The sequence below is a fragment of the Meriones unguiculatus genome, chromosome 1 (assembly GCF_030254825.1).
Source record: "Meriones unguiculatus strain TT.TT164.6M chromosome 1, Bangor_MerUng_6.1, whole genome shotgun sequence".
NCBI classification, from domain to species: Eukaryota; Metazoa; Chordata; class Mammalia; order Rodentia; family Muridae; genus Meriones; species Meriones unguiculatus.
In genome coordinates this window covers 107,033,002-107,051,248 of record NC_083349.1, presented here as the reverse complement: position 1 = coordinate 107,051,248, position 18,247 = coordinate 107,033,002, and the positions used below count along the sequence as shown (strand labels likewise).

At 47.3% G+C, this 18,247-nt stretch overlaps 1 protein-coding gene across 1 annotated transcript in view; it reads right to left on the bottom strand.

Moving 5' to 3' along the window:
• The window catches only part of Alk (ALK receptor tyrosine kinase), a 703,407-nt gene that overhangs the window by 104,120 nt on the left and 581,040 nt on the right, over positions 1-18,247 (bottom strand). The window contains exons 7-8 of the mRNA XM_060364669.1: positions 16,499-16,630; positions 14,242-14,342 (exon numbers count right to left, since the gene is read on the bottom strand). Coding sequence (XP_060220652.1) covers positions 14,242-14,342; positions 16,499-16,630 — 233 coding nt within the window. The remainder of the gene's footprint in view (positions 1-14,241; positions 14,343-16,498; positions 16,631-18,247) is intronic.

Sequence of the window (18,247 nt, the reverse complement as noted above, 5' to 3'; positions counted from 1 at the left end):
TTGCTCTGTAGACCAGGCTGGCCTCAAACTCAGAGATCCACCCACCTCTGCCTCCTGAGTGCCAGGATTAAGGGTGCACACCCCAATATCTGACTCCTAGGTCCGCTTCTTAATTGCCGTTAGCCCCCCCCACCCCGTGACCTCCAGATTTTGCCTCTGAGCCAGCCGTTGTTTTTCTTTCCAGAGTCTGGCCCTCATACCAGGCTCTGGGATAACCCGGAACTTGTTATCCCCGGAACTTGCTAAAAAGGGCTGGCTGCACACCTACCGAATCAGGATCTGAGAGCAAGAGAGGCACCGAGTGACAGGACAGCCTCCCCTGCTCTGCCCGGTGTTATTATAATGCATTCACTACCTTTCCAGAATGCACTGGGAGCAACTGCCCTTTGCATCAGTACAGAGTCTCTCAGTGGCTCTTTGAACCACTCTAGTTTTCTGGCTTGAGGACTATAGGTGAGCTAAGAGTCTGTCCTCCGAAATGCAGGCACATTAACTGTGCGATCTGAAAGTCCGGCTCACTTCCTCTGAGCCCCCACTTTGTTGTAATCATTGCTGTACCTACCCTGCCTAGCTTCAAAGGTTGTTATGGAGACTAAGGGAGGCTGAGAGGAGAGAGAGAGAGAGAATGTGATGCCATGAACGACACATAAAATCAGTTATTTTCAACCTGGCCTGCAAACTGGGACCACCTATGGAGTTTTCTGAACTGCCAGTGTCTGGGCTCCACAGCAGAAGATTCTCATTGGAATTTCTGGGTAGCAGTAGGCTTTAAAGTCCCTCCAGGTGATTCTGAAGTGCAGCCGGGTTGAGACCACAATAGAGCAAGAAGTAGCCTGGCTCTCTCAGTGAGGGGTATTATTTCATTAATTAATTTATTTAATCGCTTTACAGCCTGATAGCAGACCCCTTCCTCCTCTCATTTCAGTCCCACCTCCCACTCCTTAACCCTAGCCCCGTCTCCTTCCCCTAAGAGACAGGGAGGCTCCCATGGGTACCAACCCACCATGGCACACGAATTCACAGCAGGACTAAGCGTATCCTCTCCCACTGAAGCCAGACAAGGTAGCCCAGCTAGGGGCAAGGGATCCAGTGGCAGGTAACAGAGTCAGAGACAGCCCCTACTCCAATTGTTAGGGGACCCACATGTTAGGGGGACCATATGATGACCAAGTTGCACATTTGCTACATATGTGTAGGGGGTCTAGATATAGCCCATGCACACTCTTTGGTTGGTGGTTCAGTCTCCTGTGGGTTCAGGCTGGTTGACTCTGTAGGTCTTGTGGTGTCCTTGACCCCTCCAGCTCCCTCAATCCTTCCTCCCACTTTTCCACAGAACTCCACCTATTGTTTGGCTTTGGGTCTCTGCATCTGTTTCCATTAGCTGCTGGATGAAGCCTCTCAGAAGACAGTTACGCTAGGCTCCTGTCTGCAAGCATAGCAGAAAATCATTAATAGTGTCAGGGGCTGGCTCTCTCACGGGGTGGGCCTCAAGTTGGCCTAGTCATTGGTTTACCGTTCCCTCAATCTCTGCGCCATCTTTATCCCTACACTTCTCACAGGAAAGACAAATATGAGTTGAAGGTTTTATGCATGAGTTTTTGTCCCTCTCCCCCCACTGGAAGTCCCACCTAGCTCCAGAAGGTGTGGTGACTTCTATTTCTATCTTGGTCTTGGAGTTGGAAGCAATTCTCAGTCACTAACGAATAGCTTTAAATGTGCCCACAGTTACTGAAGCAGAGTGAGGTGACTCTCCCATATGAGGAGGACACAGCCTTCAGCAGAGGCCTTCCTGGGATGCCACATGACGTTCCCAGGTGACACTGAGGACAACTCAGGGAGCGAGAATTCCCAAGGCTGAGGTTGAGCAGGAGTAGCCCAAGCCAGACTTCTCTCCTCTTGGACCTGTGGACTAAGGCTCTTAGCAACTTTATTTTTTTTGTGCATGTGTGTATGTGCATTTGTGCATGTACAGGTGCACATTTGTGCATGGGAGAGGGTGCGTGTTGGGGCTAGAAGACAGCCTCAAGTGTGGTTTATTAGGTGTGGCCCACCAGGAGTTTTGTTTTTATTTTTTATTATTTTTTATATTCATTTTGAGCCAGAGTCTTTTGCTGGCCTGGAACTCACAAAGTAGGCTCACTGCCTAGCCAGTCACCCACAGGGATCCCTGCCTGTCTCCACCTCTTATGGAGGGGATGGCAAGTGTAGAAGGCCACCCCAGGCCTGTTCTTAAACAGGGATTCCAGGGGATCAAACTCAGGTCTTCAGGCAGGTAAGGGGAGTACTTTACCAACTCTGTCATCTCCTCAGCCCACTAACTTCTCAAGGTAAAGAACTGGAGGACATAATGTCAAGACTCCTGACAATCCCATTTAGTTGCTTGTGTCTAAAACCACTATGGTTCCTAAAGCCGGGTGTAGGTTCAAGTTCTTCCTTTGGATTTCCATTTCCCTTATCTAGCTCTAAAGAGTCCTTTCATGACACTCAACGAAGAATCTCCAAGCCAAGTGTGCCCAGCTTGGCCTTGACAGCAAGTTTCCAGCATCACTGGAATTCAATCTTAGAAGACAGTCTTAACACTTGCTTCTATCTGGTTGTCCTATGGGGTATGGAGTCATTTTCTGATCGACGTTGAATGCCAGGAAACTGCACTAGCACTTTTCCACGTGCTGTCTTCTTTTTATACCCACAATCCCCACCCATGTAGGCATTACTGTTGTGCTTTGAACATGAAAAGTCCCGTGTGTTGAAAGCTTGCTTCTCAGTTAGTAGGCATAACCTTTGGGGGTGACTTAATATGGGCCTTGACTTTATGAAGGGATTATTCATGTGTGATGGCCTGGTTGGGAGCTGATGGGAAGTAGGAGGCGGGGCCTGATTAGAGAAAGTGGATCACTGGGGTGGGGTCGGGGGTGCCTTGAACGGAACATCTTCCGTTCTAGACCCTAGACCCTTCCTGTTTCAACTCTTCCTCCCTGGCTGCCACGGAGTCAGCCATGGAGTTCCCCACCATGCCCTTCCTCCATGCTGTTCTCATCTTGCCGTGGATCTACCTACACTCGATGGAGCCAGCTGACAATAGGCTGAAACCACAGGCCAAAGAATCCTTGGTCCTTTCTGCTGTTTTTCTTAGGTTATCAGTCACAGCAGCATGAGCTCGGCCTCTATGCACTCATTTTTCAGAAACAAAGTTGTTTGTTTTTCCCTTATGAGTTCAAGAGATTGTTCTGAAACAGATACGGGGTATGTTGAGGTATAGAGAGGTGAAGTCAGTCACCCATGGACGCTAAACTCAAATGCTACAGGTTGGGACTCCACACGGCCTGTGTCCGCTCTTTCTACCACACAACATTCAATGCGTGTACAGTATGTTGTGGTGATCCTTAAAGCGTTAGGGGCTTATTGAAGGCTCTAGACCCTTGCTTCATGATCATGGTCTGCAGCCCAACAGCCGTGGCATCCCCTGGGAACTTTCTACAAATACAGGGCCTCCCATCCTAACCCGGCTCAGCTGAATCAGACTCTGTACATTAACAAGATGTTATCTGAGGACTCTCAGATTGAAGGAATTAGGGAGATAGTGTATTTTAAGCCATGTGTTACCATTGTCCCTGCCAGCCGGTTAGTGGACATGTGTATGTATTTACACCAGTACACACAATCTTATACAAATATACATTTATAAAAAAGATAACCCTTGTTTAAGTCTGTAACAATAAGTTTTTTTTTTTTTAATCCTTCTGGATGTTTCCTACTAGTTACAGGTTATAAATGGCAGGCTTCTGACTAATAAACTCTTTTGCATGCAGACAGCAAGTGAGACAAGTGAAAAGAGATACCACCAGGAGCATGCCACCAGCAATTATATCTCCTGGCTCCAGCTGGCCCTTTCACAAGGGCCTTTTTTCCCCTGCCTCTCAGTGAGGCCTGATAGACTTTCCAATTATGTGGTACCAGTGTTTGTCATTTTATTAATTAAAGTCCTGTATGTAGAGCAGGCACAGCATTGTGGCTAGGCCTAATGCTATTATTTCTCTCATGGCCCTTTTCTCCTCCAGAGGTAATTACTGCAATTTTATGTCTAGGATGTGCCCTGAGTTTGCTATGCATACCCCGTGTCTGTTTCAGAACAATCTCTTGAACCCGTAAGAGAAAAAATTCATAGCAGAATTTCGGCGGAAAGATTCAATGGCAGCAAATCTTGTCCGTGCTGCCTGCAGCACCCTCACCTCTTGGGGAAGGGATTTTTATAGTTTTTCAAATTACTGAAGGGCAGTGGGAGTTCCACAATTAGAGCCAGAATCAAGGACAGATGTTCCAAGTATGTGTTTCATAGAAGTACAGAGAAGCATATTTTACTAGACAAAGCTGTAGAAAGATGAACTTGATTCAAGCATGAACAAGTATCCCAGATGCCTCCTGCATCAGGGGTCGCTTGGCAACCTTGATGACCAAGACTGGAGTTGTTTGTCATAAGGGTCACTCGCAAATGCACTGGGCACAGGCTGTCAGAGTGTGAATGTGAGATGTCTCCCCACAGGCTCAAGTGTTCGGGTTCTGGGTCCCCAGATGGTGGCACCATTTGGGAAGCTAGGGGAATCTTCTAGACATCGATTAAGCTAGCAGGGGTAGGACAGTAGAGGCTGGGCTTGAGGGTTCCGGGTTGGCTCTGCTTCTGACCTGAGCTCTCGGCTTCCAGACCCACAGAAATGTGAGCAAGATGTCTCGTGTTCTCACTGCCTCTGTAAATGACAAGAGCCTCTCCTACTGTTATGAATGACCACCCCTTCGTCATCCTGACACTGCAAGCTGACACACATTCTCCCTTAACATTTTTCTGTCACAGCAGAGAGAAAAGCAACTAACACGGTGCTCAAGGCTCCTTTCTGACCTGAAGCACCAGAAATGATTCTGGCTATGAACCTATAATCTTAAGAGTTCCTTGAATTCAGTACAGCATCTCATTAACTTGAGCTGAGAATATTGACTCATGGAAAAATCCGATATTTTTGTTCTCCATCTTCTAATTCACCTGGAGAAAAGAAACACCAACTCTTTCAGCTATAAATAGCTTAATTAAAAATCAACACGACACAGCAAGAGGCTATCCAGATGTAGATTCTTTTTTGATAGTTGGCAAATAGAATATGATGTTGGCAAGTACTTGCAATTATAGTTGTTTAAGCAACACTGGATGCTTGGTTACTTAGGAGGCTTAAAGACCAGAATCCTTCTTGAAAACATTATCAGGGACCACTCCAGCCATTGAAATTCATAGGTTACTTTGTAAAACATGTAGATTGCACATAAAAATCAATAACCAGGGATCCCTGAATACTAAGGTTATATAGCCACAAATATTTTTTCTTCTTATTGGGTTTCTATTCCTTCTCCATCTTTCTTTTTTTTTTTTTTTGCAATGATCATCTATGAATTTTGATAACAAGGACAAAAACTATAAAATTAACTTATACAACTATTAAAATGAAGCTTATGAGGAACAATACTGATATATGGACATCAAAAATAAGCAAAAAGAGAAGATCCAACATTTATACAGCCCGTTAACTGTCTCTGTGTTCAGGTCTTCGTTTCTCTGTCTGGAAGGACGTATGCCAGCCTGGTAACTGGGGTTGTCTTTTGTGGGTAGTATTGAGGGTAACTTTACTCACCTCATTCATCCTTCATTGTATTTCTCTAATGCTCCAAAATGAGCACAGAATGCGTTCATAATCAGAAAAATAAATAAATACTATCTTTAAAAAGGCAGAGGCAGGATTCTGCTGGCATTGGAAAGTAAGAACAATGGGTGTCTTTCCCCCCTCCCCCAGAAAGGGTCAGTGCTGGCAGCTGAACTGTGGGCTTTGTAAGGGAGCCAGGGCAACAGGCTAGACACTCTGACAGAGCATGTGACACCACAGCACAGCAGCCCAGTGGCAGAGCAGGGGCTCTAGATCAGAAACAGTGGTCTGCCCTTCACTTATTACAGATTATCTCAGGGCCTCAGCGTCCATCATAAATGGGGTCAGTTAGTGGTACTCTCTCCCTTCAGGGATTTAATTAGATTCCATGAGCCCCTTCCCCAGCTTGGCAAAGATATTTGGTAAGTGTTCGGTTCATTCTCCTGTGTTATAAAGGGCAGTTAGGAAATCCACGTTAGGGGTATAACACGCAAATGCCCATGCACATATGATCAGATTAGGGCGGACAGAAGATTCTGCATTGGAGATTTTACTTTCCCCCTTCTAGATTCTTTAAAGAATTCTCCTTCCATTCTTATAGAAAGAAAAAAAAAAACAGATAATCTTTTTTTTCCCCTAAATATAATGGTGTGATTTCTGGCAAACGGCCCCTTCTGTGCCTCAGTTTCTCTGTGAATGTTGAGTGATAGATTTGTAATCCTCCTCTAGGGGAGCAGGGCTGAGCTCAGGTGAAATCATTTCTCCCACCTTCACAGACAGCTGTTGGGAAGAGAGGGCTCAGGAAATGTGTGCATGTCTGCACAGACCCAGGGTCCTCCAGGCATGTAACCCCCAAAAGTTAGGAAGTCCGTGTTTTACCAGACTGGTCTTCTGGAGATGGGCCACACACAGCTAAGGTTTTCCACTAGGAGCTATGAGCATCTGTGATTGACACTGCTTTTGAATTGGACCCAAGTCTGCTATGGGCCAAGGAAATTTTCACCCACACCCCTGGGCCTCGGCAGTAATTCTTCCTGTGCCTCAATTTCATCATGTAATGGGGGAGGGATTAAGTTTGAATGGCTCAAAGGTATTAGATTAATTATGTCCAAATGTAATTGTAATGGCTGTTGATTACTTCAGCCAATTAGCATGTATCCTGGCAGAGCTCACCACATCACAATGTGAAGGGTGACAGAATGCTAGTCTCCAGTTCCGGAGCTCTATGTGCTGAGGTAAGAATTACTTTGGCTCAAGTCTCAATAGGCCTTTATTTCTTGGATCTCTAAGACACAGGGAAGAGGCTTTTCTCTAGACCCTTATCCTTGAGGGGCTGTGTAATTAATTAATTAATTAATTATTGATGAAGTGGTTTTATTCCGCATGTTCTCCTCGAACTATTGCTAGTTAGACAATTCTTGCAACCTGCGTTTGAATTGCTGATTGCCTGAGAGGAGAAATAAGAACAGTAAATGTATTCTAGCAGTGATTTTTTTTTTTTTTGCATCTGAGAAGAGGGATAACAACAATAATTGCTGCCATTCATTAAGCATTGTGAAGATTACAGAATTTTCATGTTTCCTTCTGATGCCAGCAACAGCCTAACACAGCGAGTAAAAACAGGTATTTTTATCCCCAATTTGGAGGTGTGACTTGCCAGAAGTCAGATGGGTCCTTCGTGGGGTAGTGGTGGGATTTAAACTCGAGTGACCTAGGTTGAGTTTGGCAACTTTGGAGTGTTTAGAGATTTGGCTCTGCACTGACCTGGCTTATGCCATTTGACAGCAGATTGACCTTGACCGAGCCATCCAACTCTCTAAGCCCCAGTTTCTGCATCAGTAAGTGGGGTCTGCACTTCCTCACAAATCTGTCCTGATAATGAGGTGATGAAGCTGAGCATAGGAGCCAGCTGGGAACTGGGGAACCATCTTCTAAAAAACACACCCTGAGTTAATGTTCACACACTAAGAGTCCTCTTCCCCTACCCCCAGACCAAGGAAGAGCTTCTTTCTTTCTGTTAAGGTGCAAAGAATGAGGGTCTCAGGGAGGGGGGGTCTAATTAAGACATTTGGCTTCCTTTTAGGGTCATGTAGATGAGTGATGCTTTAGAAACCCAAAGCCTGGAACACTTCCTATTGAAAACAACTTTTTTTTTCTTAATTTTTCTATGAAATAAGCACTCTAGAGAGAGTCTTGGGGTCTCCTGTGAGGCTGGCCACCAAGTAGGGTTAGAATCAGTGCTTGCTGGCTCCACACTGCTGACTCCAAACGACAGCATTCCTGCTTTGCTACTCACTGGCTCTCCCCGCTCTCCTCCCGGTGGATGTCTGTGAGCTGAGCAGTCTAAGCGGTCAAGCCCACAGCCCCATCCTTCCTCCTCATCTATAGAACAGAGGAGATTCATTCACTCCCAGGGCTGTTGCAGGCAGAGGGAGTAGCTCTGCTGTCCTTGATGTACAGTGGACTCTTACTGTAGCGACGCCTTTATAGTCATATGGGATAGTTGCTATCGAAACCTAAAGAAGGGCTGCATATCTTAGACGCATACCATGGGCCTTCAGAAAAGCCCTTTGGGAAGTACCTCCTGCACTGCTCTAGTCTCCTCTCCCTCCTCCCTAAGGCAAAGAAGCACTTGTCCAGGCCCCAGTGAAGGCTTTCTGAGATTAGTGTCTCCATCCCTGGGTGTGCTGCTCTATACATAGCCAGCTAGATTCCTCTGGCCACGGGCGATATTATGGCTGTTGGGCTATAGGGAAAGGAAAGCAGCTACCAGAAGGTCCATGTGGCTCTGACTTGTTCCAGATGACTGCATTGCCCTGTAGGAGCCAAAGAGACCTTATGTTTCCTGCTGAGCTCCAAATCGTATTCTCCTGGACAGAGACTGGACAATCCAGATGGATGTCATATACCCAGGCACGAGCTCCTGACCCTGGTACCAGGGGAGGTAGAAGGCATTTTCCAAATAGCTGTCCCTAGAGGTACCGCATACTCAGAAAACAAAAAGTGACTGTGAAAACAACCCCTTGCCAGACCCCATGGGTTTGTTCCTAATTGAGGCAAAGACTGGAGCCTGGCTGTGGAACAACTTTCTCCTGAGGTGAGTAGCCTAGCATCAAATAAGATGTGACCGGATACTCACAGGGTATCTGCCCCAGGAGATATCTTGATCCTACGGTACCAGACTGAAAGGACCTGTGCTCGGTAGGGGTGCGGGGAGAGAGAGATGGTACCATCACCCTGGCCTCCCTTCTAGACAGTGCTGGTCCCTAGCTGCTTACTGAGGGGAGTTCTCCCTCAACCATGAAGCATTTGTGCTGTACTGGTCGGGTGCACAGCACAGAGGCTGGCTCAGGTTGACCCTGCTAGGGGCTGGCTTGTACTCTCACCTATCAGCTCTTCAATACATCGCAGGGGAGAAAGGGTAAGCGGAGGAGGAAGAAGGGCAGAGCTGTCTTCTCTGTGGAAAGTGTCCTGGCTCTGGCATGGCAGCCTCACTCAGGATCAAGTCCAGGAGGCTGAGAAACAGCTGTTCTCCTAACTGTCAGCTGACGCTGGCTAGACACGTGTGGCCAAGGACAGGCTGGCACATGTAAGGAACAGATAGCCTACGGATCCCATGAGGGAGAAGTAATGTCCTGGTTACAGATGGAGTGATATTCCTTCTGCCTCCAGAAGCAAGAATCCCTCTCTGGTAGGTGGGGGAGTGCTGAACAGGTGGGTGTGTCCTATCCAGACATATGGGGGCTCCTATCAGATCCCTGCCACGCAGTGCTTCTCAACCCTCCTGATGCTGCAAGCCTTTCATCTAGTTCCTCATGTTGTGGTGACCCCCAGCTATGAAATTGTTTTTGTTGCTACTTCATAAGTGTAATTCTGCTACTGCTAAGGATTGTAATGTAATGTAATTTTTTTGGAGAGAGAAATCTGTCAAGGGGGTCGTGATCCGCAGGTTGAGAACCGCTGCTCTAAGCTAAGGAGGAGTTCTCTGTCCCACAGGGCAGTGTGAGAGAAGAGGGTGCTGCTTGGAGCCAGAAGGTCTGGCTGTGGTCTTGACTTGCACGTGTTGCTTTGGGGCTGAGGTATGTTTCTTTCCCTCTCTGGGGCAAGCAAAGATGTCCTCTAACCTAGATCTCAGGTGGAGAAGACCCTGACATTGGTGGGTGTAGAATCCACTCTTTGTAGTGGTCTTTATTAGCTTTCATCTCTTTCTGTGCACTGCCCTGCACTACCCTGTCGGCAGGGGCTAAGGAAGCAGAACCCTCCACCTCAAGCTTCTTCTGTTCCTGCTAGCCTCTCTCCCCCTCACTTTTCCACAGGAGAAAGTCATTAAGTTTGAGAAATGGGAATCGCAGGCATCCTGAGAGTTCCTGTGTTTCCTTGCCTGCCTGCAGGAGGAGGTGGGGCAGCTTTGAACGAGTTCAGTCTGCACTGCCGATTCTCAGAGCATATCATTCTCAGAGGTTTGTGGGCAGGGCTTGAAGCATGGCAGAAGGAAATTCCCCTGCCAGTCTTCTCTCCTAAATCTGTCAAGGTCACATTTGCTAGTCTGAATGACACAGAGTGTGGGTCCCCTTCCCTTTAGGGCAAAGAGCCTACACAGGCATAGCAGAACCCCACACCTAACGTGCCTGAGCTCAGTTGCCCTAGCAGTGAATTAAAGTTATTATTTTTTTCTTCCCTTGGGCTGACCTCAGGGTGGGAAGGTCTGGTTGTGTTCCAGGATATCATTGTGCATCTCTCTCTCTTTCTCTGTGTGTGTGTGTGCATGCGCACTTGTGTGTATGTGCACGTGTGTGTATGTGCGTGTGCGTGTACACACATACTCAAGTGAACATGGATGTAAGGAGAGAGATGCAGTTCTGGCAAGGTCAGCAAACCAGCAGCGGGGAAATGACCATCACAAAACCTGGCGCATCACACCATCCTGCTGGGTCCTTCATATTCCCGCAGCTCATAAACAAAAGAAAAAAGGCTCCCATGTTTTAGGGTGGAAAGAAATGAGAGAAGACTACTCCTTTCCGCTCTAGGCCTTTTTCCGGCTTGAGACCGTGACTTAAAATATTCTAGTCACTGGCAGGCTATTCAAATAAAACAGAATTTCAAACCTCACAGGGCTTGTTGAGACTGGCTTCCAGGACGTGTGAAAGGCAAGGAGGAGGGGTGGGACAGCCCCTGCCCCTCTTCTGTCCCTCTCTGTTTTAGCAGCAGCTGAAAGGCTCGACACATCGGAGTGTCTCAAAGCCAAGTCAGACTGGAGCATGCCTGACAGCGAGCAAGCACATGAAAGCGACGGCGAGGCTTCCCTCCCCCGTGGCAACTTTAATTATTTGAACAGGAGCTCAGTGAAATAAAAATAAAAATAGAATAAAAATCAGAATGTATTGTAAGCGGGCCCCCTAGTTTCCTGTGGAGAATAGCTTGTGGCGGGGAAGGGGGACCGAAAAAAGTCACAGTGCTCTCTCTGTTTGTGGCCGGGCTAGGCAGGGGTCTTCAAATATTCATGCTTCATGTGCAGCTGCGCAGAGAGCAGGAGGAGGTGAGGCCTGCGGTAGAGGTTGGGCAGGAGAAACGAGCAGTCGTGGCTGCAGGTAGCTGGAGCGAGGACATGGAGCCGGAAGGCTTCATGTTCTAGAAGTTAATATGTCACAAGGCCCCTGCTGGCCTTGTCTTCATTGTTGGTGGCCATTTGGTCTGGCTCCGTATGCTTTTCCGGCCCCTTTGTCTCCCCCAACTCTGTTTCTATGCCGCCGTTTTTTACTTCATTTCTAACTCATGTTTCTAAATGGCAAGGTGCGTTTTCCGGTTTGGGCTGGCAGGTATTAGGGGAGGCTCTGCACGCACTCAGGATGGATTGTGCTCACCACTGATTGGCAGGCGCAATAGCCAATAAATCTCAAAATCCAGTGCCAGCAACCCCAATCAGCAAGGACGGAGTCTGAAGATGCAGAGACCCAGCCACAGCGGTATCTTTCAGGAAGTCAAACGTGGAGCCCAAGAAACCCCATTTGTCCATGTTCCGAGGAGAAACATAAACTTCCTAGCCAGTTCATTCCTAGATTTGGATGGAAATTCATCAGAGGGCCTCGGCTCCCGGTGGAAGTGTACGGGTGAATGTGCACTGTTTTGGGCCCACGGTTTCAGGCATTCTCCATACATTAGCTTTGGCAGGCCCAAGTCTAGGCTAGGAGTAAATCCTGAAGTCCAGGTCAACCAGGGTATCCGCCCCGTGGGTCTGACCCTCCAGGGGACATCACTCATACCCCTAACTAGCACCCATCTCCCTGCACCCAGCCCTCTTAATCTTGGGAAGCCATTTTTAGTAATCGAGAGGTTCAGAGACCCGAGTCAACCTCACCCTCACCGCCTTGCACAGAAATGTAACAGTCACTGGTGCCCCTGCTGTTGCAGCCCAGTTACCCCGGAGGGAACAAACCCACTTCCTACCTTCTGCACCGAGTATTTGGATATAGTGAGTGACAGGTTATAAACCTGGACACATGCATTTTTATTTTGGTTATTTATTTACCCTGCCCCCGACCCCAACAGCAGCACAATGTTCTTAAGATCGAGCCCCCATCAGCCTTCGATGATCGATAGTCTGAAAAGCTGATTGTGAAAGTCGTGGTGGTATAAACGTACACAAACATGAATGATGTGATTGTGGTGGGGGGAACCCGCTCCTTTCCTTCCGTTGTGCCTGCTCAGCCAAGCTCTGGAAAAGGGCAGGAAATAACAGAAACAGCCTAGAGCAAATCCAACTGGAGGAAAAAGAAAGTCAAGGAAAACACCTGTCTCAGCTATTGATCACCTCAAAGGTTATCATAGGACTGACAGAGTATTAGGAAAATAGTGCTTTGCTTTGACATTTCTTCCTCTGAAATTAGGCTCATATTAAACCCAGCAAAGAATAAATTTAAAGACCAAATGCTCCTAAGAAGCCTCCTGTCCTCTCAGGTGGGCCCACCATCTGTCTTCATTCAGGTTTCCTCACAAGGAGCCTTCTCTTCTATGTACCCGCTCTGAGGCACCTCACCAATGACTGTAATTCCACCATCTGCACCAGAGCCTGTGGCTTCTCAAATACAATTTGTCTTAATGAATCTATTTATTTCTGCCCAGACTTCTTCCAAAAAGAAGTTAAGGTGGCTGAGAGATACACAACGCTTGATGAGATGAGACAGATAGAGAGAAGGTAAGAAAGATAGGTCAAATGCATATTTGCGAAGTCAGGTAGCTACAAAATCACACTTGTTTGCTTACTAAGGGGGTGGGGAGTCGCTGCTTTAATTTAGCCATTCATTTGATTGAAAAATCATTTGTATGCCTCTTCTATTCTTTGTTTGATGGTTGGCTTTTATTCACAAGAGTCATGGGGGGTTCGAATTTGGTGCCTTAGCAAGGGGAGTCTTATGTCCTTCTGCTAAATCCTTCTTCCCTCCCAGGATTTCTACTAGCTGAAAGAGAGGATGCAAAACTGGTCAGCTTTAGAATGTCTACTACTTGGGAGAAAACAAACTACCTAGAAGGTGCAGAGCTCAAACTGAGCCAGGCAGGAGCTTCTTCTGTGGATTCCCACAAAAAGAGGACTGGCTGAATCTAGGCCCTGGGCTGGCTCTCCGTTGTGTGCAAGATGAAGGTGTAGGAGCCAGAGCATGTGCAAACTCCCATAGGTATGGCCGGTGTTCTGCATTTGAGACCTGTCAGAAACCCTCTTCTCCTTAGCCCAGGGCTTTCCAGGCACTGCTGTAGCACTATTTACTATAGCATCTGCTTTGCTCCCTCTGGTGTCCTCAACCATTTACACGCACTCACCTTTTCAGTCCTTAGCTCTTTTTGCTAGGCTAGATACAAATAATAGTATCTCCACATTCCAGGTAAGGAAACTGATGCCCTAAGAGGTCTGTTAGCTGCCCAGACAGAGGAATGATACAGTCAGTCAGAATGGAGTCTTGTCTCAGATTCAGGTCATTGGTCAAGAGTACACCGTGCTATTGTATGTGTGGAGGAGTCTTAAGTGTATTTCTTGGTCTCTGGAGAATATGACCCATATGTGAAAGAACATGTCACCAGACCTGAAGGCCTCATACTCAAGAGACAGCAGCTTTACCCACTTGGGTAGTGGCTTTGTTGCACCTTACTGAGTGCTATTGATGTCTTAGTAAAATTATGTAAATAAAATTTTTGATGCTTTCCAGTGTTCAAAGTGTATTATAAGAGCTTGATATTTTGAAAAAAAAAAGATTTTAAATTCTATTACTCTTCTCTATTACACCTATTATAAGAAATGTTTTGCCAGGTTTGCTTAAATCAAGGTCCTACTGCAAGATGCTTGGTGTAGCTGAGTACGGGTATTTAAGGTAAGCCTTTCTGCTGATCAAGCTTCACCCATGTGGGTGGATGTTCTGTGTATGAAACACAGCAAAAACATTTCTCCTGTCTTTCCACAGAACATGACCAGTCCAGCTATCCAGGCAACTTTCTTAATCTGTTTTGATTCACTTGGAAGTGACCTGGGGGTGGGAGGGGGAAGTCAGGGACCTAGAGCAATCCAGACACTTGCCTCACAGGGAGAGTTCTTCATTGGTGCGGGGAATGTAGCACTGGTCACTGTTGCGCTTTCCGAAGTGAGGACGTCAGTGGTGCTGAGCAACAAGGCACGACCTGGGGAGGGAGGGAAAGAGTCACAGAGGCACGGAGGGGAGCAGCTAGTGAGCTACGCAGAGTTCTGATTTAGACCAAGCACATATTTGAGGATGCCGGTTTCTTGTCTACAGTGGATAAGGAAGCCAACTCGTGATGGTCAACAAATCCTGCCTCATGCTAAGTTCTTCATTTCAAATTGCCTAGGAGGTCCCAGCGCCTTGCGTCTCTAAATTCTCAAGGTCATCAGCTTCAGTGAGGAGCAGCCCTGAGGCAGGCTGGACTCCCCTGCCCCCACCTCACGGGTAGTCACGGCAGCACTTGTCTTCCGGTAGTCTCAGGACCTTCACTCTCTTTACCCTTCTCCAGAGCCCAGGCCATCCTGTGGACCAAGCCCTTTTCAGGGAGACTAATTTCTTGTTTTTCCGCAGTGTCACTTGGCCTGAAAATCTGGGAGACGATGAGCTGCCAATCATCTTGGGAGGGAAGAAAATTCTTTAACCCTCTAGGAACCACAGAGTATTTTGAAGACAGTCAGTACTACGGAGATGGGAGTTCTCATCTTTTTAGGGGTTCACAAAGCCCCAACATGACTCTAGTCCTTCATTTCCACTGTCCTCCATCTCACAGTAAAGTGTGATATTAAATTGCTACCAAGTAGTGAATATGGGTGGGGCCAGAGCAAAGTTATCGCTACAGGTTAGAGATACCAGAAAGCTCAGGACAAGAGGTGGGTTGGACAGATGGACAAAGATGAATCAGTCATGTGAGATTGGAGCCTAATAATTATAAAAAAAATATCATGGCCCATGAATAGAATTTATGGAAAGGTAGTTATTTCCTGGGGACAAAGACACATGGTTTGAGATTTAGAACTATTGAGACAATGGGGTTTACCACCAACCATGGAGGTGGTGAGGGCCATGTCACTGGAAGCATCCACCATGACTGGATAATTATTTGCTATCATGCCACAGGGGATGCTATCAGATATGAGGGAATTGTCTGGCTGTGGGTCCCTTCTTGGCTCCTTCTACAGATTGGCAGCTAAGGTGGTAATGTGAAGTAATGAGGGTAAGAGAAGAATCAGGAGCTCCTGGGCCTTTCCCATCTGGTAAGAGGCCTCTGTGGAACTCCATTCTTGGGGCAGTGTGACAGGGCCACTGTAGAAGTGTCCTGGCCCAAAGTCAATCCTCTCAGCTTTAGCTAAGTCTGAAGATGGAAAACAGAGCTGTGTGGGCTCTGGGTTCCATCACAGTGGATCTGGACAGCATCCTTTCACACACTCTTCATTACTGGTACTTCTTAAAGTAACCCATAGGATATGTAATTTTTGCCTGGAAAGAGAGGGGGTTTGGTGAGGGTATGTTGAGTTCCACCTAGAGAGGACAAATGCAGAGGATGAGGCATAGAGACAGAACCTCTCCTCCAGCCCCATCCTTCTTAGAGGTAGACAACGAGCTCGTTTCTGCATAGTTACCAGGGACAAACAAAGCAAGACTGAATCATGGCTGGGTGAGACCCAAGCTCTCTACAGCCTGACTCTGGGGACTATGCTGTCTTTGCTGACCCTCTCTTTTTCCAACCCCTCTAGCTGGTGTCCTTGAGTTGGTGTCAGCCATCTTGGATAAGAATGCCCATGACTGTCTAGCACTGAGCAGGAAGAGTGGTGAGAGAGACTCCAAGGAGGGGAAGACAGCTGTTGCCAGTTGAAGATGGTGGGAGTGGGAGATGGCTAAGGACCTGGGCCACAGGAAATAAGCCGATTGAGGGCACAGCTCAGACAAATGACCCGAGGCCTTCCTGTGCCTTAGTCTTTCCAGGCATAAAGGGGCTATGGCTTTCTCTATTTCCCAATGAATTATATGCCTGAACTTTGGTAGGACTTTAACACAAAATAAAAGAGCGGTTTTATTAGGATTATTGCTGCTGATTTTCAGAAAATCCCTCATCAAAGCTCCATACATAAATAACAAAACGTGATATTGAGCTTGGACATGTTCAATAATTCTAGATCTTAAGAAGGGATGAAGAGGAGATTGGGTGTGAGCGTCCCAGGTAAGCTTTGAACGGAATACTGTGTGGAAGAAGATGCCTTGGTGTGCACGGCCCTACCTCTTTTGTCTGTTCGGAGAGAAACTAGGGTGGACATCAGGGAGAAAGGAAGAAAGCAGTACCTTGGTGGTCCTGGTAATGGGCATCCTTTAGGGTCCTCACTTGCCACCGAGGCATATGGGGTGAGAGTAAGCCTTGGGTCCAGCCGCAGAAGCCATCCTCAAAGTTACAGTAAAAACCAGCAGGAAGTTTCCCTGTGGAGAGATCATGGAGTACCATCATTGCCAATACACCAATGGCAAACACCAAGCCAAATTAGCCAGGGATGACCAAATTATCCTCATCAATGGTGAGAAGAGTGGCCCTCCCCTTCTGCTGTGCTGCCATTTGTGCGTGTGACTGTCTGTTGGTTAGTGATTCTCTGAACCTTTGTGTAAAGTGAAATGGTAATAATAGTTTCACAACTCAGTCTTGTATATGACAAAGGAGAGGCTCAGAAATGCTTAACACATCCAAAGAGCCAACAGTCATCCCACGGGGCTAGAAACCATATTGTCCACTTTTCAGTTCTGCTCTCTTAATGCTGATCCAATAAGGAATTGTCCAAGAGAGGGCATGTGTAGTTAGGTGGCACTAGTCTGTAATGACAAGAGTGTGGTGGTGGTGGAGGGAGTGCTAACCCGGGGTGGTTGATTTGAATCCCTCAGATCACCCCTGTTCTGCATAGACATACATTGTTCAAAACTTTCCACTGGCCCCATTTTGCTTGCAGTGAAGTAAAACCAAAAAATCACTGAGTCCTGGGCGATTTGCTAGAGGAGTGGAGGTTGGCAGTGTCTCAGGCGGCTCTTGTTAACCTTCAGTGTCCCTTCCTTTGCTGCAGTGACTAGCGAGCTCTTGTTTTCTGTGAGCCTCAGCCAGCCTGGGTGCCTGTGGAGCTGAGGCCTCTCCTACCTCAGTGTTCACTGGACAAGAGCTGTTGATGCTGGCCTAAGCGCTGACCTTTGGGGATGTTTCATTCCTGTAATATCACCTGGGTAACCCTGCTTAAACAATCCTGCTTACAGTGGCCTCTATATCACCTAAAGGTTCAGCAGCAAAGGGGTTCATGATCCTTAGGAGCAAGGAGGCCCAAGATCCTCAGCAGCAAGGTGTGTGTGTGTGTGGGGGGGGGGTCGGGGGTCGGGGGTTGGGGGCCGGGGGTCGGGCAGGAGCCTTTCTTATAATATCAGTTTTCTGTGTGCTATATATCCCAGGGTTCCCCAGAAAGGGACAGAAAGAGAACTCACTTCCTCCAGCTTCCTTTGAGAATGGCTCTAGGCCGGTTCTCAGCCAGGAGAGCTGGTGGGCTGTTTTAGGCTATTTTGACAGCAGCCAGCAGCTCTAGGCCTAGTTACGTGGAAGCAGCAGGTTCCTGTCTCCACTTGGGAGAGGAGATCTCTAAGACCCACCGCTCTGCATGTCCTTCCTCTTGTCTCAGCCTTCTTGGCAGCAGCGGGTGCATGAGGGCCCTCGTGCTTCCTGGCTGTGACAGCACCGTGGTGAATTATTACTCATTTCCCCCCGATTCTCTGTGCATTTCACACAGAGGCAGAATTATAAATTAAAACAGCCTGTCACTGACTCTAAGCATCTCTTCCCATTTATACCCCCCTGAAGAAATCATTTCCCCCCAAAGCCCTGCGTGTTCTTCTGATTAAAAATCCAAAAGCTAAGGAAATCTTTCTGTTTTATTTTTTACTTCCACCCTCAAGGGATCCCATATCCGCTTCTCGCACAGAAAACAACTGGCATCTAGAAGTGACCTTCTAGGAAAGTCTTTTACCTGGGTGCTTAACCAGGGATCTGCCGAAGGGGATAGGCTGGTGGGA